General features: G+C 38.9%; 1 protein-coding gene across 2 annotated transcripts in view; it reads left to right on the forward strand.

Moving 5' to 3' along the window:
• The window catches only part of smarca2 (SWI/SNF related, matrix associated, actin dependent regulator of chromatin, subfamily a, member 2), a 54,962-nt gene extending 37,601 nt beyond the window's left edge, over positions 1 to 17,361 (forward strand). For both annotated transcript variants that reach the window (XM_053480666.1, XM_053480668.1), the window contains exons 27-34: positions 4,472 to 4,549; positions 4,682 to 4,900; positions 9,029 to 9,246; positions 12,165 to 12,270; positions 12,599 to 12,700; positions 13,205 to 13,325; positions 14,287 to 14,423; positions 16,276 to 17,361. In XM_053480666.1, coding sequence (XP_053336641.1) covers positions 4,472 to 4,549; positions 4,682 to 4,900; positions 9,029 to 9,246; positions 12,165 to 12,270; positions 12,599 to 12,700; positions 13,205 to 13,325; positions 14,287 to 14,423; positions 16,276 to 16,311 — 1,017 coding nt within the window. In that variant the 3' untranslated portion in view covers positions 16,312 to 17,361. The remainder of the gene's footprint in view (positions 1 to 4,471; positions 4,550 to 4,681; positions 4,901 to 9,028; positions 9,247 to 12,164; positions 12,271 to 12,598; positions 12,701 to 13,204; positions 13,326 to 14,286; positions 14,424 to 16,275) is intronic.
• The last annotated feature ends 9,457 nt before the right edge of the window (positions 17,362 to 26,818 follow it).

Raw genomic sequence — 26,818 nt, forward strand, 5'->3', positions numbered from 1 at the left:
TTAAAATGCATTGCCCAGAGCAAATTAGAGGCAGCAGTCTTGTCCTAAGATTGCCTAATGAAGCTTATTAATTTGAGCATTGGTCTTCCAGAAAAGAGCACAGTTATGTTAAAAGGAGGTGCTTACCACATTCATTAACATACTGTGGTCTACTTTAACCACCACATCTTTGTAAACATGTCCTGCCTGATTTATTTAAAAAAATAACTGTGTTTTAGTTATGTTGAATTTTTAATAAAATTAAGTAAGCATAATGTCCAAATATTTGGTCCAAATAACCCAAAATTTTAGGATTTTTAATGAATTCATTGGTAAATTCCTCGGTAAAATAAGTATTTGGTCACCTACAAACAAGCAAGATTTCTGGCTCTCACAGACCTGTAACTTCTTCTTTAAGAGGCTTCTCTGTCCTCCACTCATTACCTGTATTACTGGCATCTGTTTGAACTCAGTATCAGTTTAAAAGACACCTGTCCACAACCTCAAACAGTCACACTCCAAACTCCACTATGGCCAAGACCAAAGAGCTGTCAAAGGACACCCGAAACAAAATTGTAGACCTGCACCAGGCTGGAAAGACTGAATCTGCAATAGGTAAGCAGCTTGGTGTAAAGAAATCAACTGTGGGAGCAATTATTAGAAAATGGAAGACATACTGTACAAGACCACTGATAATCTCCCTCAAACTGGGGCTTCACACAAGATCTCACATGGGGGGACCTAGTGAATGACCTTCAGAAAGCTGGAACCAAAGTAACAAATGCTACCATCAGTAACACACTGCGTCGGCAGGGACTCAAATCCTGCAGAGCCAGTACATGTCTCGGCCAGACTGAAGATTGTTAGAGAGCATTTGGATGATCCAGAAGAGGATTGAGAGAATGTCATATGGTCAGATGAAACCAAAATAAAAACTTTTTGGTAAAAACTTAACACGTCGTGTTTGGAGGAGAAAGAATGCTGACACTTTGGTGTTCTTTGGAGTTGCTTCCAAAGAACACCAAACCTACTATGAAGCATGGGGGTGGAAACATCATGGTATGGGGCTGTTTTTCTGCAAAGGGACCAGGACGACTGATCCGTGTAAAGAAAAGAATGAATGGGGCCATGTATTGTGATATTTTAAGTAAAAACCACCTTCCTTTGAAGATGAAACGTGGCTGGGTCTTTCAGCATGACAGTGATCCCAAACATACTGCCCGGGTAACGAAGGAGTGACTTCGTAAGAAGCATTTCAAGGTCTTGGAGTGGCCTAGCCAGTCTCCAGATCTTAACCCCATAGAAAATCTTAGGAGGGAGTCGAAAGTCAGGTGTGCCCAGCGACAGCCCCAAAACATCACTGCTCTAGAGGAGATCTGCATAGAGGAATGGGCATATTTAACCTCTGTCATTGCCAACAAAGGGTATATAACAAAGAATTGAGATAAAATTTTGTTATTAAACAAATACTTATTTTCCACAATAATTTGCAAATAAATTCTTTAAAAATCCTACAATGTGATTTTCGGGATTTTGTTTTTTTCTTATTTTGTCTTTCATAGTTGAGGTATACCTATGATAAAAATTACAGGCCTCTCCCATCTTTTTAAGTGGGTGAACTTGCACAATTGGTGGCTGACTAAATACATTTTTTGCCCCACTGTATATACTTTGACTATTAACAAGACTAATTTTTTATTATTAAAGTTTTAAATATTTTTTATGTTTTTCATTATTGGCAGTTTGCAATAACTTTCTATGATAAAATGTGCGGCTTTATAAATTATACATGCTGTACATGCAAAGAAATATTCTTCATGTGAAGCGTCAGTTTTTCCAGGCACTCTGATCTTCAGATGGTCTGCCATGCCTTTTGCAAGAGCTCCCTCTCCCTGTCCAACCTTTCAGTGTAAATCCTCCCAAATTATCTCAGTCAGGGTTCAGGTCAACTGATTTTGATTGAGGTCAGGCAATTTTATTTAGCACAGCAGTGTTGTTTTCCTTTAATATGTTGTTAAAAATCAAAGAATACTTCTAGAATAAAAAAAAAAAGAAAACAGAAAAAACTCTTGTTTCTAGACTGACATGTAGTGTATTTATTTCTATTTCCAGTAATTTACAGTGGTTGTAGTAGTAATTACTGAATATATACGAAATAGTATGGCTTAAGATGAGTAATAATATAGACATAAATAGGTTGAAATCAGCGTTTACGGTAACAGTAATACAAAAGGACGTCTGCCACATAATTTGCATATAGATATAATTATTATTAAATCACCCTATTTGAAAAGCTGGTAAAAAAAAGGGAGGATGAGGTATCTGGTGTTATTTGTACAATTAGTAAAAGTTTATAGGGATCTGCAAAAACTGACATATTTTTCTTATTCTTGCTAAAAGGGTTTATGTACAGTACTGTATATAAACATATTTGTGTTTTTTTTTATACGTGCTAGTCTGTCGTGCAATATTTGTCTCATAACCAAACCAAAATATGTACAGTAATGTATACTTATTGTTAATAAAGACCAAAAAAACATAACGTTAATTCATAAATCCTTCATACAAAGTTATCCTTTCAGAATTGTTAGTGTCCTGCATCAAGCAAAGAGAACTTTACAATTACTGCAACAGGGTTAAAACACATTCAACACATTCTTAAAAACCCGGAAGCATAGTGCTAAATTGCCAACTTTGCAGAAAAACTAGGGTCATAATAATCATGAATGATTGCGATCAGAGTTTACTTAAATGCTTGGTGTACAGTAGTTCCATTGGCAGGAGAAATCACAGCTCCATTTAATATTTAAAGTAAGATCATTTCCACATGCACAGTGCAACATAATCATATATCATTTAAGAAAATGTCCCCAAGTTAGCTGTAATTTTAGAAGATTTGGAGAGGGACAGAACACCAGCAACATAAACTAATAAGTGGAAAAATCTTGACACATCTGGTAGAACATCTTCCTTTTCTATTAATGTCTAAATTCTTCCCTGTGGGTTTGATTGCTAGCTGGTAGCTTCCCTTTACAAAGAAGCTAGCAGCTTCACTTTGGTCTCAGAGCAATTTGTAACACTCAAGTTCTCTCATTTTTTGGTTTACTTCTTTCGGATGTAGCAGAGCACACAACAACAACCAACTACGAGCAACAAAAGTGACAGCTCATTATAGTACAGTAATGTTGTTTGTAATAGAGTGTCATGGAGTTGAAATTTAAATGAAATAGTTGCTGACTGAGTTCTCACTCTTTATAGGGCATTTACTGAGGACACGGTGTACCTAATCCATCATTCAAATGATTGTATGCTTTTATGAAGTTTATGCAACACATTTTCAGGCAGTTGTTTAGGCTTGGGAAATAGGATACAAATTAATACCAGTTTCTTTTCGTCACTGATTCTGAGTGATTTTTTTTTTTTTTGTTAAAAAGTGCTAAAACTGACTGTGAGAGCTGTCAAATTATCTTCTATGTCAGTATACAGCTATAAGTTTGCAGAAAGTTTGGTTTAAGTTTTAAGTTTGTTGTTATTGCCCAGTTAATATTTTTCAAGAGAGTTTGAGTAGACATGACGTAGAGTGGCCAGCAGTTTTAGCCAGATTTAGTGATAGCCGTTAATTTTTCTCATTCATTGATTTTTAGTACTTTATTCTGACCCGATGTGTACAGGTAGTCCCCGACGAACAGTCTGCGGTTCTACTTCTGATCCAATCACGGAACTAGCTCACATGTATTGTACAAATAATACACACTGCAGTGCACCAGATACCAATGTTTGCAATTATATACAATATTTTCAGTGTGTAAGTGAATGTATAAAATGTCTAAAGTCCGCTATATTGTATGTGCGTGTGGGGGTGCGGGAAAAATGAGTCAACCTCACCGGTTTCAATGAATCAGTCTGGGAGCATGATGAAAGCAATTGGCTTTACAGGACGTAAAGCTGTACTCATTGGAAAACAGCTCTAAGGCAAAACGGCGTCTAGGGTTCCCCTCACGATTTAAAGGCGCAGAGACAACATTTGAGATTTATTTCCTTCGGCGCGATTATGTTTTTTTCCACATGATGGCAGTGTGGGGAAAGGGGACAAAGATTTAGTCAAGTGGATTGGTATGCTTTACATTGTATATTTGCATCAAATTGCACCATACTTTGTCGGACTTAAGAACAAATATGACTTACGTAAGAAGGAACGGAACTCAGGGACTACCTGTATTCGATCCAGATTCTAGCAATCAGCACATGATGGAAATACACCCCTAATAGCAGCAGCATACATACATGGTCACACACTTGCCACATTCTTTTACGCTTACAAACAAAAAAGGCTAACATTGCTAGTTTTTGGGAGATGGACGAGAACTGGAGAACCGACAGGAAACCTCCCACAGAACACATTAATGACTACACAGACAGTAACCTGAAACAGGAACATTGCCTGACTTAATTCTTTATATTTTCTTATATTTGTGTTTCCTCATAATAACAGGAAGAAGACGAGGTTCCAGATGATGAAACGCTAAATCAAATGATTGCCCGCCGTGAGGAGGAATTTGAGCTTTTCATGGTGAGAATAACATGATGGTCACATTCTTTCTTCCTTTACATGCAATTAACTGATTATCCTCAGGTATATATACCAGTTTTACAAGTTTAAAACAGCAAGCGATGGGAATGAAAATGGATCTCGCCCGTTTAGCGCATGGACCTGGATCGGCGTCGTGAAGATGCCCGTAACCCTAAGCGTAGGCCTCGACTGATGGAGGAGGACGAGCTCCCATCCTGGATCATCAAAGACGATGCCGAAGTGGAACGGCTCACCTGTGAGGAAGAGAAAGAGAAGATGTTCCCCCGTGGATCACGCCATCGCAGGGACGTGGACTACAGTGACACGCTGACTGAGAAACAGTGGCTGAGAGTAAGGCCAAACATGTTAATTATTTTACTAATCAAACCAAGCCCAGTGAAGACACATGTCGTCGCATGACCTAGGCTTTAGCATAGTCCAAGTCTTGATGTAATATTATGTAACTGATTTAACACATTTGACATTTCATATACACTTCTCGTATACAGCAATTTTATTTAATCGAATGTGCACATACAATCGACTTAACACCTAAAAAGTTGTTTGTTAATCAAGTGGATATACTATTATTTTATGAGTTTGGTGTACTACATTTTGTAATTTAGAGACATTGCTGCCAAAATTCATTTTGCATTACACAGCACCCACAGTGATTTACTAAGCCTAAAAGTTCTGCTTTTAGAGTAGCATGTGTAAACTAATAAAACTGACTACTGTATATATATGAAGGCCAGGTAATAATCATTCTAGTTCTGTTTCCTTCATCTGAAGAAGAGATAAAATCATTTGCCTCGTCTTTAAAAAAAAAAAAACCCATAACTTCTCTAAAGATTTTTTAACTTAAATAAATTTCGTCCCTCTTTAAAACATTTGCACCATGCAAAAGTTTTACTGCAGCTAACAGTCTGATAACTGTATCGTGCTTGAAGTCTTCTGTAAATGTCCATCGGTTTTTCACCCAAGTTCATGAGAAATTACCGGGTTTGACTAAAGTGCCCCTCATATATTCTTTGTTCTATCATGAAATCAGTTTTTGTCGCCACTAGTTTGGTTTTCAATATGTTAAATGGATCTCTTTACATTGCTATCGAAAATAATTAATTAAAAGAGATTGTCAAACATTTTTTGCCTGCATAAGCTGTCATCACACTATTTATTTATTTTTTTTCAAAATCTCACAGACAACTAACTACATCTGAGCAAGTCAGGTTGTTAGTGTTAAGAGATGATTTTACTCAGGATTATTGCAGAAAAATGTTCACAAGCACATAATACTTTGCTTTATATTTGCTAGAAAGAATCTCAAGCCATTTTTTCCACTCTGTGTTACTCACTCTTTCTTTTATTTTGAAATTCTCTATGTCCACGTAGCGCTTCTTAGACAGTCCCGCAAATGAAAACAGCTTTAATTAGTCGGACTCTGTACTCACTACAGCTAGTGGAAATAGACAACAAATTAGCCCTGACACTCCATCTGACGCCTCATTACTAACACACTTGTTTCATATGCCGAGGTTGTCCTTGTGCACCTCCAATTCCCTGAGGCACACATCCCTGTAAGATGCCAGCTCACATCCTCATTGCCTAATTTGTGCTGAATTTAATCCATCGAGCCAAGGTCTAGTGCATAAAGCCCGAAGTTGTGGGGAGACCTGGGCACAGTACATTTGGGCAGAGTGACTAGTGAGTTGGCCGAGCGGTAAAAAAAACCCACAGATCCGTGTCCGCTGTGTGTTGTTTGTTTACTCAGACTTTCATTATTACAGTACGTTGTTGTTTTGACTTGGATGAAGGTCTCATTTTGGAAGCCAGTCTAACATACATCAGGATGGTGTTAGAGGAGAGGTTTTTTTTGTACAAAAGTACATAAAAATATGCATTAGAAAATATGTCTTTAGATTCAGATGACTCAATAAATAAATTGTATTGAATGCACCGCTGAGTTTATAAACAGCCTGTATTATTACAAGATAAATCAGACTTGGATTTCTCAGCCTTAAGAGACACTGAAGTACAATAAAATGGCTAGACAGAGTCTTGATGTAATCTTTCATGCTAAGACCGTACCATATTCAGACAACATTATAGATAATATCTATCTCCAAGAACAGCCTTGTGCTCTTATATTAAAATTGTTGTCTTAGTTTCTGCGGGTTAGGGAAGGTTTCACGTCAAAATGCTTTTCCCCCACTGCAATTTATTATTGCACTTTAATGTAATGAAACTTGAAAGTCTGAACTAAAAGCATCTATATTTTTGTTTGCAGCCTTGTGTTTGTTTATTTTGGGTCTGAAATCTAACTGCCTGTGGTTGTGTATACAGTCGTGGCCAAAAGTTTTGAGAATGACACAAATATTAGTTTTCACAAAGTTTGCTGCTAAACTGCTTTTAGATCTTTGTTTCAGTTGTTTCTGTGATGTCCTAAAATATAATTACAAGCACTTTATATGTTTCAAAGGCTTTTATCGACAATTACATGACATTTATGCAAAGAGTCAGTATTTGCAGTGTTGGCCCTTCTTTTTCATGACCTCTGCTTTTCGACTGGGCCTGCTTTCAATCAACTTCAGGGCCAAATCCTGACTGATAGCAACCCATTCTTTCACAATCACTTCTTGCAGTTTGTCAGAATTTGTCAGAAACCCGCCTTTTGAGGATTGACCACAAGTTCTCAATGGGATTAAGATCTGGGGAGTTTCCAGGCCATGGACCCAAAAAAAAGTTTTGGTCCCCGAGTCACTTAGTTATCACTTTTGCCTTATGGCACGGTGCTCCATCATGCTAGAAAATGCATTGTTCTTCACCAAACTGTTGTTGGATTGTTGGAAGAAGGGGTTGGAGGGTGTTTTGGTACCATTCTTTATTCATGGCTGTGTTTTTGGGCAAAATTGTGTGTGAGCCCACTCCCTTGGATGAGAAGCAACCCCACACATAAATGGTCTCAGGATGCTTTACTGCTGACATGACACAGGACTGATGGTAGCGCTCACCTTTTCTTCTCCGGACAAGCCTTTTTCCAGATGCCAAACAATCGGAAAGAGGCTTCATCGGAGAATATGACTTTGCCCCAGTCCTCAGCAGTCCATTCACCATACTTTCTGCAGAAGATCAATCTGTCCCTGATATTTTTTTTGGAGGGAAGTGGCTTCTTTGCTGCCCTTCTTGACACCAGGCCATCTTCCAAAAGTCTGCGCCCACTGTGAATGCAGATGCGCTCACACCTGCCTGCTGCCATTCCTGAGCAAGCTCTGCACTGGTGGCACTCCGATTCCGCAGCTGAATCCTCTTTAGGAGACAATCCTGCCGCTTGCTGGACCTTCTTGGACGCCCTGAAACTTTCTTAACAAGAATTGAACCTCTTTCCTTGAAGTTCTTGATGATCCTATAAATTGTTGATTTAGGTGCAATCTTAGTAGCCACAATATTCTTGCCTGTGAAGCCTTTTTTATGCAACGCAATGATGGCTGCACGCGTTTCTTTGCAGGTCACCATGGTTAACTATGGCAGAACAATGATTTCAAGCATCACTCTCCTTTTAACATGTCAAGTCTGCCATTCTAATCCAATCAGCCTGACATAATGATCTCCAGCCTTGTGCTCATCAACATTCTCACCTGAGTTAACAAGACAATTACTGAAATGATCTCAGCACAAGGTTGTTGGAACCAGCCAAATCTGAGAAGTGGAGAGATGTACAGTACCGATCAAAAGTTTGGTCACAACTTCTAATTTAATATTTTTTGTTTTGTGATTAATTTTCATTTTATAACATTACTAAAACAACACATACGACATTATGTAGTTGACAACAACAACAGTCAGATGTTATTTAAAGACGTGAAGGTCAGCTGTTCTAGAATAGTTTTTGCAAGAACAGTATTGTCGAGTGCATTTGCAAAACCCATCAAGCACCATGATGAAACTCGCTCTCATGTAGACCTTCCCAGGATTGCAAGAACAAAACTTACCTCTGCTGCAGAGGAGAAGTTCATTTAGAGTTCACTCAGATTAGAGCTGTTATGGCTTTACAGAGCACAAATAGCAGACACATCTCAATATCAACTGTTCAGAGGGGATTATTGTACAACACTGCTTTCAGAGGCTTGTACAGTGGCCAATATGCATGATGGGTACATCGCTTCCTGTGCTTCTCTACTTACCCTGATGCACCCGTCGCTCTAGAATAGGGTCAATCTGGACTCAGTCCACAAGACCTTTTTACGATGCTCCAAAGTCTAATCTTTATGGTCTCTAAAAAAAACAAGTGGTTTTCTCATACCCGTAGGAAAAGGATGCTGTGTAAAAAAAAAAAATATTTTTTATTTGCATTCTGTGTGATACTGTAAATTAGATGAATTAATGTCATGGTCAATGTCATCGCAGTATTCAGTCAGTGTTTGATTAAAAACAGTAAATGTGTTTTCTAGTTTGCAAAGCTTATTTTGTGTGGTCCTGCAGGCGATCGAGGATGGCAACCTGGAGGAGATGGAGGAGGAGATCCGCCTGAAGAAGCGCAAGCGCAAGAGATACTTGGACAAAGGCAGCCGACGTGAGGACGGGGACAAAGCTAAAAAGAGGAGAGGACGACCTCCAGCCGAAAAGCTCTCCCCCAACCCCCCCAAACTCACCAAACAGATGAGCGCCATCATCGAGACAGTTGTCAACTACAGAGATGGGTAATGCACAAATAAACCAAATCATTCCACACATGTGACTCAGAGTTTCCTTCTTTTCACATTTGATGGATTATATTGTTTTGACTGTCAAATTGACATTCTTTACAATTCCGAGGCAGTCAAAACACTCACTGGGAGAGCCAAGATGATTTCATTTTATTGGAAGTTATGTAATGTACTGAGAATTGGGACACACATACGACCAATTTATTTTATTTTTTTATTCTACTTCTCTTCTGGAAAGATGAGATGTCTGTGATCCTGTCTTTAAATGGTCTGTGCTTGCTTGCTCTGATGTTTCTCTGCCCCACCACCCAAGTATGCCACTGGGGGCCTCATTTCAGCTCTTACGGTTTCAGGTGTCAAATTTATTCCCATAATGACGGTGTTGTTTTTGCACGGTAGACATTTGGTACGGCTTTTTGGCTCGTCGGACATGCTTTCCATTCGCCAGACATCATACAGAGAAATACTCCAACATTATTTAATTGAGCTGAGATTGCCATGGACTGTGGGGAATTCCACACAAGGCTTTGCCTGGCAATTGCACCATGTGGCAAAGGAAGTCTGGGCCTGCTTGCTGTTAGTTCAGGATAAATTAGGATTATGTAAGCACCATTTGTCAGGGTAAATCCAGTGGAACACTGGGATACTTGAGCAACAATGGTTCCACACTTTAATTGCACTACAGTCCTTTTCTCTCCTGTTTGTTTTGCAGCATACATGGCTCACAAGATGATTTTTAAAGGGCTGGCACACTGTCCATGGTGTATTCCCCTATCTCACCTATGTGGTTTGACTCACGGTGAGATGCAGAGTTAGGCACCGTTAGTTGCCGCGATTGCCCGCCGACGTTCCGCTGGCGTTCCACAAAGTTCTGTAAGGACCGCAAGCTTCCGCGAGGACCAGCAAAAAATTGATGTTTAATTAAAAAAATTAAACATGTTTAATTTTTTGCGCGGAAAGATGGAAAAGTACTCATAGCGCCAAAAACTTGCAGTGAATCATGGTGAACCGTACTTACGGCCACCGCACAAAACCGCGTAGGTGACATAGGGGTAATACCCGGTCGAGTGCCCGGCGTACACTCGTATAGGCTCTAGGCTTCACAAAAGTAAAGTGGTATAGAGAATTAATGAAACAAAGAGTGATCTTAGAAGTTTGTTCCCATTTTTTATACAAATTAAAACCAAGATAGGATAACACATTTCATTAACTGTCTCCAGCCCTTTTTCTAAACACTTTTGAGCATCATTAAAGATTCTTCATTATGCAACTAGTGCAGAAATGCTGCATCTTGTTAAATTCCCTCTATGTTCACTTTAGTTGATTTAAAATAGGATTTTGAGTGTGATGGTAAACGGTCATGAGTGTAATTATATGAGGCATTTCAGAAAATCCCATTACAGAAAATGGAGGTGTTCAGGGAGACTGTAATTACACCAGTATGCTCCTTGATTTTATCATGAAATGTGCACTGAATAATGTGATTTGAGTGCAGGCTATGTTTCATGCCTTGGCTGGCAGTGCTGACTCCGCTGAGAGGAAAGAGAAGGAGGGGAGTCTAGTGGGGTTTTGAACTGCGGGTGTGAATACTTAGTTAACTCAGGTTGAGGTAGCATAATGATGTTGTTAACATTTGATATTTTTTTCCTTCCTTTTTTATCGACTGTATGTTCTTGATGTGTGCATAATGGGGGATAGTTAAGAAAGAATAAAGGAGAATTTAAATAAAATAGCTAAGTGACATTTCATTTCATCTCTTGTGTTTAATGATGTTAGATTCAGGTTTATTGGCCTTTTACTTAGTGCACACTTTTTTTAGGTTCAGTTCTGTGGAATTTAGGGAAGTGATTATGGTTTTATTTCCTTGGTATTATATTAAGGTCTTTCCCATACAAGTCCCAGTAGATTTTCTTATATAAAATGCAGTATTTCTAAATAACCTTCACTTCTTCTTATGATGCCATCTATTTCATAAACTGCACCAATCTCTTTTCCTGCAGAACACCACAGAAGCTTGTGTTATTCATCTACCTCTATGACTCACAGTTGGGAGAGTGGTGTTTAAATTAAATTCTCACATTTTTTCCCCATATGTAGGGCTTAAGCATTTTAATTTGTGTCCTCTAAAAAAAGGTTTTCATCCTGGTGATTACCTGATCATTACAGTCAGGGTTATTTTTTGCACAGCAGTCTATCAGAATAATGTACTTGTTTGGCACCTGATGCCTCCGGCTTCTTTATCGTTGTCTTGAGACAAAATTCATTCATCTCTGAAAAGTTATTTGTGCCTACTAAATGAACCATGCAGTGTCTTTGATTATAAGACTTTTATTTTTGCATGCCATTCTTTGTACATATGTTTGTGTTATCTTCAGCTATTAACTAGACTTCTGCAGGTCCACTTTTATTCTTAGATCTTGCCTGATAGACCAACTCAGTAGGTCTTTAATTAAATCCACAGGTACACTGCCAATCAGAAGGTTCTAAATATCATTAACAAATAAATAAATGTCTTTTTTTTTTTTTAATTCCTAAAGAATCAATCAGTATGTAAAACCTTGGTCCCTCTTGAATTCTGATAGCTAATTAAAGCTAAAATGTATCTGTGTCAAACTAATTGTTTTAAAATGATCTCTGATGTAAATAAATAGATGCATTTTTAGTCAGATGAAATCACTGGTGTTAAGTATTACACCGTGTGTTAGTCTACTGTAGGTGTAATACTTTGGCCTACAGTACAGTCGGTGTAACCTTGATATTTTCCATTTTAGTCGTAGTAGAATTTAATTAGACTAAGCCATACTGCATCAAAATTCATGAACAGAAAATCTCTCTTGATATATTTTTTTAATTAATCGTCATTTATTTCGAAGGAATCTTTCTCAAACTGGCTTTGTGTTCTCTAATTACAGATCAGGCCGCCAGCTCAGTGAGGTGTTTGTACAACTGCCTTCCAGGAAAGAGCTTCCAGAGTATTATGAACTGATAAGAAAGCCAGTGGACTTTAAAAAAATAAAGGTAAAAAAAATAATAAAAGCATGGACTAACTCCTTTCCTCAGAGATAACTCTATTCTCTAGTACAATCCATATTCACTGTTGTGACACATTATTTGCAGATAATATCTTGAGTGGCACTTCCATTACTCAGGGCTGATAATAACAGGAATAAGTAGACATGTGGAATTAAGTTTTCAGTGCACAATGAGACATTGCTGTAATTTGTCATTCCTGACATTACTGGGTTCATTTCATTTGGAATAGAACATTTCCGTTGGACCGCATTGTTCCTGCTGCGATTTCCAATTGTAATAAATGGTTTAAGCAGCGGTGTGTGTATGTTTGTAGGAGAGAGTGCGCAACCATAAGTACCGGAGCTTGGGCGATTTGGAAAAAGACGTCATGCTCCTCTGTCACAACGCTCAAACCTACAATCTAGAAGGCTCTCAGGTGAGTGATTTGAAAGCACATCTTAGCGTTCGTCCTCCAGTTCAGACCGAAAGCGCAGTTGGACTAGGGTTTATAAAAAAAAAAAATTCGCCCATATGAGAGTTGAAAATAACTTTCCACAGAATGTTCCGGAGGTTTGCCAGGAAGTTCAGGGTTATGGGCCAAAATCCTCTACTCTGTAATTGATTCCATCATTTTATCTGCTTCAGAATACTTGTAAAGAGAATTTGAACTTGAACACAATTCCTCCTGCATTCCCATAGCACCATGAATTGTTAAAATTCTTTGCCTCAAGTAAACAGAATACGGAGCTTCATCTCAGGCACTACTTATACAAAAGATGGTAAAGTCTGATAATAAATAAATAAATGAACAAGTAATAATTAATTAAAGTCTCCAATTGCTCATAATTTTTAACTCTTTTTTTTTTTTAATGAATCATGTCTACCATTTTCTTTATTCATGAATTGTTAAGATTTTTTTTTTGATGTTGTATTCTTTAAGATCTTTGAAGACTCTATAGTGCTGCAGTCCGTGTTCAGGAGCGCCAGGCAGAAGATTGCCAAAGAGGAGAGTGAGGACGACAGCAATGACGAGGATGAGGAGGAGGAATCAGAGACTGAGTGTGAGAAATATATTTTAAAATATTATATATTTCTCCTGTTACTCCAGTATGATGAGCCGTGTTGGCACCATAAATAACCAGATCTATTTAAATGATTTGTTACAATACAGTGATCTTAAAATTTCATATTAAATGTACGAAATATAAGGAATTCACAGAGATGGTTTATACAGTATGGTTCAGGGAGCCAAAAGCTTAGTTAGGTTTTCTTCCTTAGTTAAAGTATAAATTCCGAGGTAATTTTTAAAAATATATATTTACAGTATGTGCCAAAATATATATAGTACTGAAATTAAAAGACGAACAATATTACCTTGTGGTCATCTGTGAGTTTATTTCTCCTCAAGGAAACTAACATACACACTATTATCTTGTTGATTTACCACAGTACTGTATGCATAATGTAATGACGAGGTGAGTGCACCGCCTCGCTGTAGACAGTGTTCATATAGTTCTCGTAGATTTTTAACCCGGATTCTCAACAAAGGTTGATGCGGATTCCTGCAAAAGGAGAACAGGCACAGCTCTTGCCGGATCTTTACATCAGGTGGTGTAAGATTGGGGAATGGGATGTGTACGGGAAGGGATTGTTTCGTCACCTTTTTTAAACTCAGTTCTCATTCACGGATGCTTCCTTATGAGCGGAAATAAAAATAATGAGGAACAAAATAATACTTTTTCCAAAGAAAAGAGACCCCCTTCCAACGACAAATGCACAACACAACACAACTTCCTTTTCAGTACTGGGAATACGTGTCTAGAGCTTTGCCCCGTCCGTGTCAAAAAACATGCGTGTCCGACATGCGTGAGATTCAGTACTGTATATTTTGGCGCGTACTGTACTTACTCTGCTTGCATGCAAACAAAAATGCAGTGATGGATTATGGGTCAATTTTAAAGACGTTTGGAAGCGTGGTAATAAAACATTTTATTCACTCTTGTGACATGGTTCTCATCCCAGCTAAGTCAGTGAAGGTAAAGATCAGGCTGAGCAAGCGGGAGGAACGCAGCCAAGAAAGGGGCAAGAAGCGGCCGAGCCGGGTCAAGGCCAAGCCTGTGGTCAGTGACGATGACAGTGATGAGGAGCAGGAGGAGAATGTAGGTCCACTTAAAATCAGCTTATCATGTTAAACACAGTACATTATAATGCATCTTACTTCATATGTCTTTGCTACTTTGTTTCATCGCATTACATTTCACCCGTGCAGTCTGTGTTTTTTCTATCCCTTTTTCCTTTGACTTTTTAAGGAAAGTACTTGTGTTTAATAGGAGTGGTATGCATGCTATTTAACAGTCGTGGGCGCTTTAACATCTAACAATGAAGAAGGAGGAAATACATTATACTACCGCTCAAAAGTTTGGGATCATTTCTTTGTTTTTTCAGAAAAAAACAAATTTTTGTACCATTCACAATTAATTATATCTATTTCACAAACAATTAAAGTTAGCCAGAATTCTGACTGAAATGGAGCGGCCAGCACGGTCTTTGGATCTGAACCCTGCTGAGCTGTCGTGGGAGCAGCTTGGCCGTATGGTACGGAGAAAGACTCCATCAAGCCAATCCATCTTGTGGGGGTGCTTCAGGGAGCATGGGGTGAAATCTCATCAGATTAACTTGAAAAATTAACAGCTAAAATGTCTGCCAGGCTGTGATTGCTGCAAAATGTGTGTTTTGGTTTTTTTATTTGATGAAAGCGAGGTTTAAAGAACAAATTTCCATCAACATCATTATTTCTAACTCTGACAGCATGTCTTGTTCTTTTGCGATATTTTCTATTCAGACTAATTTCTTGTGTGTTTTCATGGAAAACACTAAAACTTCTAAGTGATCCCAAAATTTTGAGCGGTAGTGTACAATACAGGTGATTTGCATAATCTGAATGCCACACCCATAAAAAAATCTACTTAAGCAGTGTAACCCAACTTTCAATATATGCAAGTGTAAATATTAATGTTATTTGTAAAATAAATAAATCTAAGCAGGCACACTTTTATTCAAATAAATAAATATTTATTTATTTGCCTAACTATGACAGATTTGATCCATGTGACATGTGTTTGTGTGATAATTACTATGCATGTCACTCCTCCACCACCTCCAGACATTTCATGTTCAAGGAGTGTCAATAATAATGGTGGGAAAAAACAACACATTTTTCACCTTCTTGCCCTTACTGACAAGTTACCCTTCAAAGCAAAAAACACCTAATTTGTTTAGTTTTTGTTCTATAGTGACAGTCTCCCAAATATGACATGTGGATTATGCCTGTAATCGGGAGACCGACCGTGTTTTTTAAATAGGTTCTGTTCACACTAATGCGCGTACAGTTTAATAACAAACACAAATGTACTGTAAACGACCAGGGCGAGGGATTTAGGTCTGAGCAGAAGAAGAAACACAAGGACGGTGTTGTGAACTTTGGGCAAGTCAAATAGGAGCACTGTACGCAAGGCCTTGCATCATTACCTGAATTAATGGGTGCAGAATCTAGTGCAAGCTTGCCTAAAAAAGAGAAAAAAAAACCCATAGCCATGCCTATGATTATGGAATGGGATTTTTAATAAACACATTGGGTTCTGGTGGTCAGTTATCCTGTTCTGGCCATGTAGTGTATATGTGTGTGTGTGTGCAGTGAATCGTATTCACAGGCTTCTGAGGCAAACATTGATATAAATTCAAATGAATTTCTTCAGTCACCATTTCATGTCCTTCTTGACTTTGACTTCTTGTCAATTCAATCAGAATTGGACAGTCTCTTAATATTTAGTGTAGCACTCAGGCCCTATGCTTTGCCTCATTAACCTCACACCAGTGTGACATATAAAAGCCCCCTAAGACAGTTCTTGAGACTAGCTGTCAAACCTGTGAGCTGAGGATTCTGGGCAATGAGACTCTGGTATGTACATTCATGTGCCGTGTCACCCACTCGACTTTTGGTGTATTTCACAGGAGCAGTCTGAGGGCAGCCACACAGAAGATGAGTGACCAAGGACCTGTTTCTGCTTTTCTGTACCTTTTTTTTTCTTCTTCTTCTTCTTTTTGGGTTCTTCTCCAAGCATATCTACCCCTTCTACCCAAAAAGTAAATGAAGAAAAAAATAGCACTTATGTCTGCTTGCTCTCTGGTCATTTGTCCAGTGCAGTGATTTAAACTTTATGTTCAATTCATTTGGCCTCTATAGACACAGTGTGCTAATGAACATGAGTCTACGCCTTTGTACGTGTTTTACCAAGTCTACAAATGTTTCAGATATTTACTTGCACAGAAAAAAACATTTTACAGAAATCTTTGCTTTGATTGTGTCAAAATAAAAAAAAAAGAATGCCAGTGCTTCTGGTCATAAGTCAAATATATAATATCTAAGGTTTTTATCTCAAAGTTTTTATCTAGTGAAAGAGACACACTTGTGTCAAATAAGTATGTTTAAATTTCATATACTCTAACTTTTTACCATATAAGCTCATATGCCCTTAAACTAAATAGTCACATGTAATGTAGAGACGATCAGTAGCACATTCTGGAGAGACATGATGTTTTAACATAAGAAGAGCTTGATTTTTTCGACCCGCTGATAAACCTGATGCAGTTTTAGTGAACAGAGACATTCGAACAAAATTCACTTAGATGTGACACTTCATGCTTGCTTTTTTAATAGTCTCACCTTTAATACTAACCATCACAGCTCGGAATATTTTTATATGATCTTTTTCAAAGATTTGAGCTTTTGTTAAAATTTTGGCCATTTAAAAAAAGAAAGAAAAAAAAACTAAAACAAACATTGATGCTGAGGTATGTTACATTTGTCTTGCTAATGAGCTTACGTTTATCAGTATTAGTGCCTGCTTTCTTTATCCTGTTTGTCCTCTTGTTGAACAGATATCTTTTATATATATATATGTATGTTTTTTTTTGTTTTGTTTTTTTGCTTTATGCATGTCACCTTTCCTGAAGTGTCATAATCATTGCTTTCTTTGCACAATGTCTTTGTGGTTGTATCGCATAGCCCAAAGAAAATAAATGTCACAGATTTTGAAAGCTGTCCTCTAGTTCTTTAATTACTAAGCTATGTTGATTAGCTAAGAAGCTCAATAAAAATAAATAAATGAAATATAATAAAAAGTGGTAGCTGAATGAACAGAATCCACATTGAGATGATAAATATACGAGGTTTTAGATGTAACTCATGTGCATCACAATGTATTCTTAATACAATCATTGTAAGTTTGTGGACACCTGACCTTCACCAAACTGTTGCTACAACACTGGAAGCACACAGTTGTATAGGATGCCTTTTGTGATTTAGGGCCAAGGCATTAAACTTTCACTTCAGTGTCTGCATGACATTGACCTTGTGCAAAAAACGTGGTCCGTGAAGACATGGTTTTGCCAGGGTTAAAGTGGAAAAACTTGAGTTGCCCAAGCCCTATCCTCAACCCCACTGAGCACATTTAGGGTAAAGAGGAACACAGACTGCACCTCAAGCAACATCATTGCCCCATCTCATTAATGCACTTGTATGTGTAAGTATGTAGTAGTACACTCTCTATACTCCTATATATACACAGTACTAGTTATAATTTTGGACACACCTTCTAATTGCAATTTTTATTGCTTTCTACATTTTAAAACAATGTCGAAGGCATTTAAAATATGCAATAATCTCCTTTGATATTGAGATTTTGCTCCTACTTATGCTCTGTAAAGTCTTCATAACGGTTCTAATCTGTGGTGCTGTTTGTTAATGGGTGATTTTGGAGGCTGGTCTCCTCAGCAGCAGAGTTAAGTTTTGGTCTTGCTTTCTTGGGATGGTCTTCATGAGAGCCGGTTTCTTCATGGTGCTTGATGGGTTTTGCAAATGCACTCGACAATACTGTTCTTGCAAGAGTTTTAAAATCTCCAGTAGTGTTCTAGGAGCTGGAAAATAACTCACTGACTAAAAACATTGAATTGAAGAAGGTGTGTCTAAACTTTTGACTGGTACTGTGTATATAGTATATGGAGCACCTGACATACAGGTACTGCTGTACTACAGTATTTTACTGTAGTACTTTCACATGAACTGCTCAATCTTCGCAATGAAAAATGTAACTTTTATAAGTAACTTTATGCCTCCCTATGTTTTACTTCTACGTACAGTAAGACATTTATAACCAGTAAAACAACGTATACTGCATCTTAAACCATATCAGTAACATAAATATAATAAAGTCCCTAGCTGACCTAGAGCAAACAACATGTACTGTAATATGCTTAGGAATGAAATGATAAGGAATTAAATAACTGGAATATCACAATGTGTTTTTATCACCCTTAAAAGCTGCCCATTAGTCCTTAGTGTGTCTATCGATGTCCTCATATACCCTGCACCAGGTGAGCAGCAGGGAACAGTAGAAAGGAAATCAAGCTAATTTTCCCCCCAGAGATCAAAACGCCTCTCTCTTTTTGTGTGTGCCGATTGCACAGTTTAAACAAAGCTGGACTAAGCCAATTTTGCATGAGACCCTGCAGCCATTCATTGCTGCTTTAGTTTTTGTCATGCACTTTGAAGTGGAGAGCTGTTTAGATAGAGCTAAGCCTTGACAAAAAAGAGATAAATTGGACAGTAATCCATGTCTCAACACCAGAGATGTCAGCTGGAATGTCAGGTGCCAGTGCATTCCACGTTACTCATCTGCTGCCTTTGTAAGTACTTTGGATTGGTGGGAAAAAGAAGTCATGTATGATTGATATGAAAGAGCCAGGTGCTCTCTATTATTGAAAGTATGGCATAAATCACACCTTTGTATCTCTTGGTTAATACAACCAGCTTCCCAAAGCCAGCATACCAAAACTGCACCACTTGGTGCTGGACGAAATGTGTTTTTCCCATAGCTATCCCTAGAGATGACTTTCCTCTGAAGACACGCTGTCCTTTAGCATTCTTTGTCACAAGAATTTGCTGTTGACAGCGTCCGAAGAGCCCTGGCCGGCTGTAAATTCATATAAGTGCTTTTTTGGCCAGTGAAAAGCTTTTGGCAGTAATGATACCGCCTGTTGTGATCAGTTAGAGTCCAAAAACAAGCAAATGACAAAAGTCCAAGTCTTATTGTTTGGGGAGAAAAGTAGATTAGGCTGTACACTGTTATTACAGGTCTTTTAAACAGCTGCAGTTCCCTTTAAGCTGCTAAATTGCTATGAACTTTAAAATTCTTCCGAGTAAAATAGAAGCACTGTGTGAAAAAGATGCCAGCCAAATTAGAGCTCGTTATGTCCGACGCTGCTCATCCTTTACGTGATGCTTTTTGCTTGCCTGAGCCGTGGTATACTAACAAACACAGTTGGATCTTATTACAGCCAACAGCCAGACAACATTACAGCCTTCTCCAAACATGCAGTCATGTGCACACAAATAAACGATATGGATAAACTATTTGGCCAAACCTGCAATGACTTCAATATGGAGTTGGTCCCCGTTTTGCAGCTATAACAGCTTCCACTCTTCTTGGAAGGCTCTCTTGGAGTGTTTCTCAAAGAATTCCTGCTCATTTATTCTGTAGAGCATTTATGAGGTCAGGCGCTGATGTTGGACGAGAAGGCCTGGCTTGCAATCTCTGTTTTTTTAGTTCATCCCAAAGGTGCTCGACGGGGTTGAGGTCATAGGGATCTGTATGGGCCAGTCTTTATAGTCAATAGAAGCTGTGACTGGTATAAGAAACAACTGGTCTTCACTTCACTGGAAAAGGGAATGAAAACTTTCCCATAAGGCAATATGTCTCACTGGAGCGTGAAAAGAATGGAGTTTAAAAAAAGAAAAAATATTATTATCGAGAGCGATTTCATATTTATTGGACACAATAATTAATATTTAAATATTAATTTAATTAAGTATTATATAGGCTAATAATCTTTTAATAATAAAAAAATCTGTATATACTATATATGTAGTGTCAAATTTCCACGCCACCAGTGACAGGTATCCAAGTTGCTTAAGTTGCCATAAGCACTGGTAACTTCGCAGGGTGTTCTGAATGGTGGAGGTTTGTCGAGGGAAGTTCCCTTCACTGACATTCACTGCAAATGGAGTATGGAGTAGGGAGCACCCTGTGAAGTACGCTTTGGAATGGAACGCAGCTCAAGATGTCTGAAGCATGCTGAAGCATTAGGATTGCCTTTCACTGGGGATAAGAGGCCTGATTCACATTCACAACAACAAATAACAGGTTTGGCCAAATACTTGTCCATAAAGTGTATGATATTGGAATCCAATTTTCATTTCATCATTAAATAAAAAAATATTAATGGAGTTACTTTTTAAATTGATTTGTCTTAAGAAAATGAAAATACTTAAAATCTTCGTTATAGAAAAATAATTAAAACTTCTTGAAATGCAGCTGGACGGCATGGTGGTGTATTGGTTAGCACTGTCGCCTTGCACCTCCAGGGTCCGGGTTCGATTCCCGTCTCTGTTTGCATACAGTTTGCATGTTCGTGGGCTTCCCCCGGGTTCTCCGGTTTCCTCCCACAGTCCAAAGATATGCAGGTTAGGCTAATTGGCGTTCCCAAATTGTCTGTAGTGTGTTAGAATGTTATATGTGTGTACATTAGCTTAGTGCTATTTGCTTATATCCTCAGTTTTTTCCCTTCATGATTTAAGGTAGAATCCTACAGCAGAGTGTTTTCCTATGAAATACACTCAAAGTTAAAACTAACCATCCAAGAACCCTAATTTAATCAAGTGCTATTGAAGAACCAATTTAAGTTTTTCTAATGAGCTGTTTAATAAATCCTCTATGAACATTGTGATTACTTATTTTCTTTTCTTTCTTAACTATTATTTTAATAATGATTTTTTTTTTTTTTTACCAGATTCATGACATCAATAACTATCTGTATCTTTTGTGTCTGTATCTCTTGGGCTTTCACCACATTGATGGATGACGAGATGATTTTATGCCTGTAAAGACAAGGGTTATGTTTAAAGGGGGACGACAGAATCCATCGGGACTGAAGCCAATCTAAAATTAACAGATTATTATCTAGGATTTTCTTGTTTTTATTTAATATATTTTTTGGGCTATCAACTATTTGATCACATAAGAAAATAATTACGAACATCTCCAGGGGATTTTATTGTGACTTTACAGTCCAGATTGAAAAACTTGGAAAGTCAAAGATGTGAGGGTCAAAACAGTACCTGCAGCACTCAATTCTGAATCGATCCGGGCTGCTGTATTTTCATTATGCATTACTCCCTCGGTTTTGCATCCTATCTAACCATAGACTGAGACGACTGAGTAACTAAAGGATCGTGTTTGACAAGCTACAACAAAAGCACAAAATCGTGAAGGGGTTGCGTTATTAGTAACAGATCTCATGCTGTGGATTATTAACTGAGCCATAGTTGATTTGATTTATTAAAAAGATATGAAAATAAACAAATCCAATATGCACATATGGTGTTGTGTTGTACTTTTCAAAGAATGTTCAGTGCACTGAATCACAAAATGTGTTAATGGTAGTTCAGTGAATAAACAATAGATGATGGATCGTGATATCGCCCGTGCTTGTGCTTAGCTTCATATACAGTCCAGTTCATTTAATAAATAATGAAAATGTGTTGAATTTTCTGCCTGGTCCATGGCATGTCAAGACATTCCCGCTTAATTAGCTTCTTGTCCGTTTTTTTTTTTTAAGGTTTCGCAAGACTTCACAAATCTCATGCTTCCGCCCGCCAGCAGATCTGCCCGTTCCTGTAATGTGTCGGAATCCTGCAAACTGCAGCAATCTTTAAACCATCTGTGTCTCGTTTAACCTCAGTCAAATTACCACTCGAAACCAATATTTTACTGCACAGATTCGGAGAAACTCTCTGAACACATTTCCAGCAGGTTACTGAGTCGATGCGATGCGAAATGTCATGATAAGTAGGCACGGAAAATGGATTTATGAGAAGTTATTTGTATGAGTCAAGAGGTCCTCTCGTTCTGCTATAATAAAAAATGAATAGAGTTCAAAGTCTGTTTATAAATTATTAATAAACGTTACTATGCCAAGGATGGCCTTTATCTCTCAGCTTCAGCACTGTGGTTGGTCCCTGAAGCGGAACGGGAGCAGAGATTGGATTCAAATGAAAGAATGATTTTGAGATATCTGACACCACTTGCCTGGTGGCACGGTGGCTTATGTTTCCTAAGTTCTCTTACACCACCACCTCGCTCCCTTTACTGGTTCCTGTAGCTGCGGCCATTAAATTCCAACCACTGAGGCTTGCCAAGGAGTCACCACAGCGGAACATTTAATCCACACATATAAGCTTGGCACAGGTTTTTTATGCCAGATTCCCTTCCTGACGCAACCCTCCCATTTTAACCAGGCCTGGGACCGGCACTGCATCCAGTGGATGGGGTTTGGGCACTGGCTGGAAATCGAACCTGGGCCATCCGCATGGCAGACGAAACACCTACCACTGAGCCACCAGCGCAAAGCTAAAAATGACCCTGCACCTTCTTACCTCTTAGCTCTAATCAGACCCAACACCACATTCAGTCAGATCCTCCAGCACCGATCGACTGGTCTCACCATCTTTTAAAGATCGAGGAAGACAGACTGACTGTACATGTAGACTGTTTTCTATTCTGGCACCTAGGTGGTGGAATTAACTTTCTCTAAGTCACTGGCAATCGTTAAGTGACAACTTAACTGGGTTTACTAACCCGTAGTATACCAATGCAAGTATCCATCCAATGATGAAAACTTCAAGGCACTTTTGTAAATTGATCTGGATAAGAGCGTCTGCCAAAAACTTAAATGTAAATGTCTTGCCTACAACATACGCTACTCACATGAGCATTTATACTTGTGTGCTGTTGTGTTCATGTCACTCTGTAATTACAGCGACAAACCACTAGTTGGCAGTGTGATGAGTCTCTTTGCTACTCTGGTGGGTGTTTATGGTGTACTACTGTACATACTGTACAACAGTTAAATGAAACTGAATAGATCTCATTGCGGATGGTTACATAGTTACATTTTTGGGAAGATGCACATCAGACTACTCCGTAGGGAACACGGCTATGTGAGACCTGCTGCAGAGACTTGATGCAGAAGCATAAACCAGCCTTTAGTGGTTTGCAGTCAGTGCATTTACATGATGTTGTGTTTTTACAACTAAAACCTGACTTTTTAAATAAATGTAAATGTGTTAATCCAACTGAAACCTACTAAACGGAACTTCTCAAAGTTAGACTAGCACAACCAGTTACTGCGGTTGAGAGTCAAGATTCTCCTACACGTACTCTCACCCACTCTTGGATGCCTGGAGCCTATCAAAGGAGGCTTAGGGCACAAGATGGGGTACACATACTACAGACAATTTGGGAACACCAATTAGTCTAACCTGCATATTTTAGGACTGTGGGAGAAAACCAGAGAACCCGGAGGAAACCCACCAAGCACGGGGAAAATATGCACACAGAGGCGGGAATTGAACCCAGACCCTGAAGATGCAAGGAGACAGTGCTAACCACTACACCATCGTCCTGCACGTACTGTATAACTCAATCAGACAAAGAAATTGACCCAGGCACTCTGATCCAGGCTTTGACCCAGAAGTCGAAAATACAGTAATGTGTAACAGCGGGAAAATTTGCTAACAATGCGGCGGCCAACTTGTTTATCGATTGTTTTGAGGAATCATTGTCCTGGGAATACAATGCTAACAAGCAGAAAGGAGTCATTTCAGCACCCATTGTTGCAGAGTCAGACATACTTCTTTCAATAAATCGATTTCCTTGCTGTGCTTGTTTACCAGGACAATAGTTCAATTAAATGGTCTAGTCGAGGTATAACTGTGCATATAAACGGGCAAATCTCACTTCTGGTATGTGTGCCTAGAGTTCGCATATTCTCCCTGTTTTTTTGCTTCTCACCTCCGTCCTGTATATGTACATGGAGGTTGCTTGTTCTCCCTCTGCTTGGTGGGTTACCCCTCTGGTTTAACCCACAGTCCTGAAACATGTGATGGCATTTCCAAATTGTGTGTGTGTGTGTGTGTGTGTATGCACCTGTGTGTAGTTCCATGTGCCTCTACACAAAGAATAAGTTGGATGGACGGATGGTTGAACGGATGCATGGACACCTCTTGTCTCTGCTTCATGGCCAATGCAGGACAACAAACAGTAAAATCCTGTTTTTCAATCCTAAAATTGATTTCAGTGTATGAAGACTTATTAGCGGTGGCACGTCTACCTTTAAGCACGCTTTTTCCAGGTGCATTTTTAGTGCTGGCTCTAATGAAATGAGGCTGCTATAACTGGAGAAATCCTGCATAGTGATGGAGCACGGTGTACCAAGGGGTCTGGATCTGCTTCAGAGGAATTCATGTAGGGAAAAAAAGGATGCAAGATAAAACACACACACACACACACACACACAGATAGCAGGTGTGTGCATTGTGGAGAGGCTAAGCAGATATTTCATCGCACTGTGCGCACCGTCATGCTCTCACCCTCTCTCAGATCTCCTCTGTGTGTTTAGATGTTTAAAGGCATTCTTTTCACTCCCTCTTACTGGAAGGACTTAGCTGTATACACACGCTGCCACTTTTCCAGTATTTGCAGAACACACAGCGACACATTTTCTCATTCGTACACCCACTGCACATGTAAAGAATGGGTCGTCTAGCTTTCTCATCTTGCCTATGGATTATCCAGAGTGTATTGGTGGATATGCAAAGTGTGTTATCTTGTTATCCCATATTTTTAAGTATATAAAGAGGAATTTAAAATCTCCGCAAGGCAAAATTAAGACTCATCAGACCAGACAACATTGTTTCCAATCTTCTAGTGTCCAATTTTGATGAGCACATGAGAATTGTAGCCTCAATGTCCTGTCCTGAACTGACATTAGTGGCACCCGGTATGATCTTCTGCTGCTGTAGCCCATCTGCTTCAAGGTTCGATGTCTTGTTTGTTCTGAGATGTTCTTTAATATGCCTCGGTTATAACGAGATGCTATTTGAGTTATTGTTTTCTCACTTTCACCTCAAACCAGTCTGGCCATTTTCCTCTGACCTCTGGCATTAGCAAGACATTTTTTCCCAGAGATCTGCAGCTCACTGGATATTTTGTCTTTTTGGACCGTTTCCTCTGGGCCCCAGAGATGGCTACGCATAAAAATCCCAGTAGATCAGCAGTTTGGGAAATTTTCAAACCAGCCCATCTGGCACCAGCAACCATGCCATGTTCAAAGTCCCTTACAATTTGCAGTCATAAAATTGTTATTATTGCTAGGAAAAAATTACAGTATGTAAGAAAAACGAACATTGATCATGAGCTTAGCCCTTTCCAACATACAGTATCCTCCACCTAAGGCAACACACTTTTCCAAATGATGGATGAGTTGGTGGAGAATGTCTTTGAAGAAGCCTTCTTTTTGGCTTTTGAGAAAACCTTGTTGTCATCTTTGCCACAAAGTGGTTTCTTCAAGTGATGGAAGAGGAAGAAGTCACAGGGTACAAGGTCAGGGGAGTAGGGGGAATGGGGCAGAATATCATACCCAAAGTCACCTGCAAGTTTCACCGTTTCGTAAGGTGAATGGGCTGCCTCGTTGTTATGATAAATGTAAACCCACCCTTTGTGAGCATTCCCCAACACTTTGCTGTGGTTTTGAGCCTCAAGCAGCATCATTTGGAACCCTATCCTGTATTCAGGGTCATGGAGAGCCTATCCCAGGAGACTTAGGGGTACACACTGGACAGAGTGCCAATCTATCGCAGTGCCCATAGGACCCATAGGAAATCCACCAAGCAGAGACAGGAATCGAGCCTGACCTGGGGATTGAACAAGAACCCTGAAATGGCAAGGCGACAGTGCTAACCACTAAGCCACTGTGCTGCCTAGAAAAAATCTTCATAAATGTAGTAATGTCCGGGGGCATAATTGGGGTAATTCTTTTTTCATATGAACGCCTGGATGAAAGGTACATCCCTTTTCTTCCCCATTCTGATGCTCAGTTTGAACTTCAACAGATCGACCATGTCAACATGATTAAATGCATTAATTTGCTGCATTAACGATAATGATAACTAATAAGTATTTGGATAATAACAAAATTTGATCTCAATACTTTGTTATATACCCTTCGTTGGCAATGACAGAGGTCCAACATTTTCTGTAAGTCTTCACAAGGTTTTCACACACTGTTGCTGGTATTTTGGCCCATTCCTCTATGCAGATCTCCTCCAGAGCAGTGATGTTTTGGGGCTGTCGCTGGGCAACAAGGACTTTAAACTTTCTCTAAAGATTTTCTATGGGGTTGAGATCTGGAGAATGGCTAGGCCACTTCAGGACCTTAAAATGCTTCTTACGAAGCCACTCCTTCGTTGCCCGGGCAGTGTGTTTGGGATCATTGTCATGCTGAAAGACCCAGCCACGTTTCATCTTCAGTGCCCTTGCTGATCGAAGGTTTTCACTCAAAATCTCACAATATTTCCCATTTTTTCTTTCCTTTACAC

This window comes from Clarias gariepinus, chromosome 21 (genome assembly GCF_024256425.1).
Source record: "Clarias gariepinus isolate MV-2021 ecotype Netherlands chromosome 21, CGAR_prim_01v2, whole genome shotgun sequence".
Classification (NCBI taxonomy): domain Eukaryota; kingdom Metazoa; phylum Chordata; class Actinopteri; order Siluriformes; family Clariidae; genus Clarias; species Clarias gariepinus.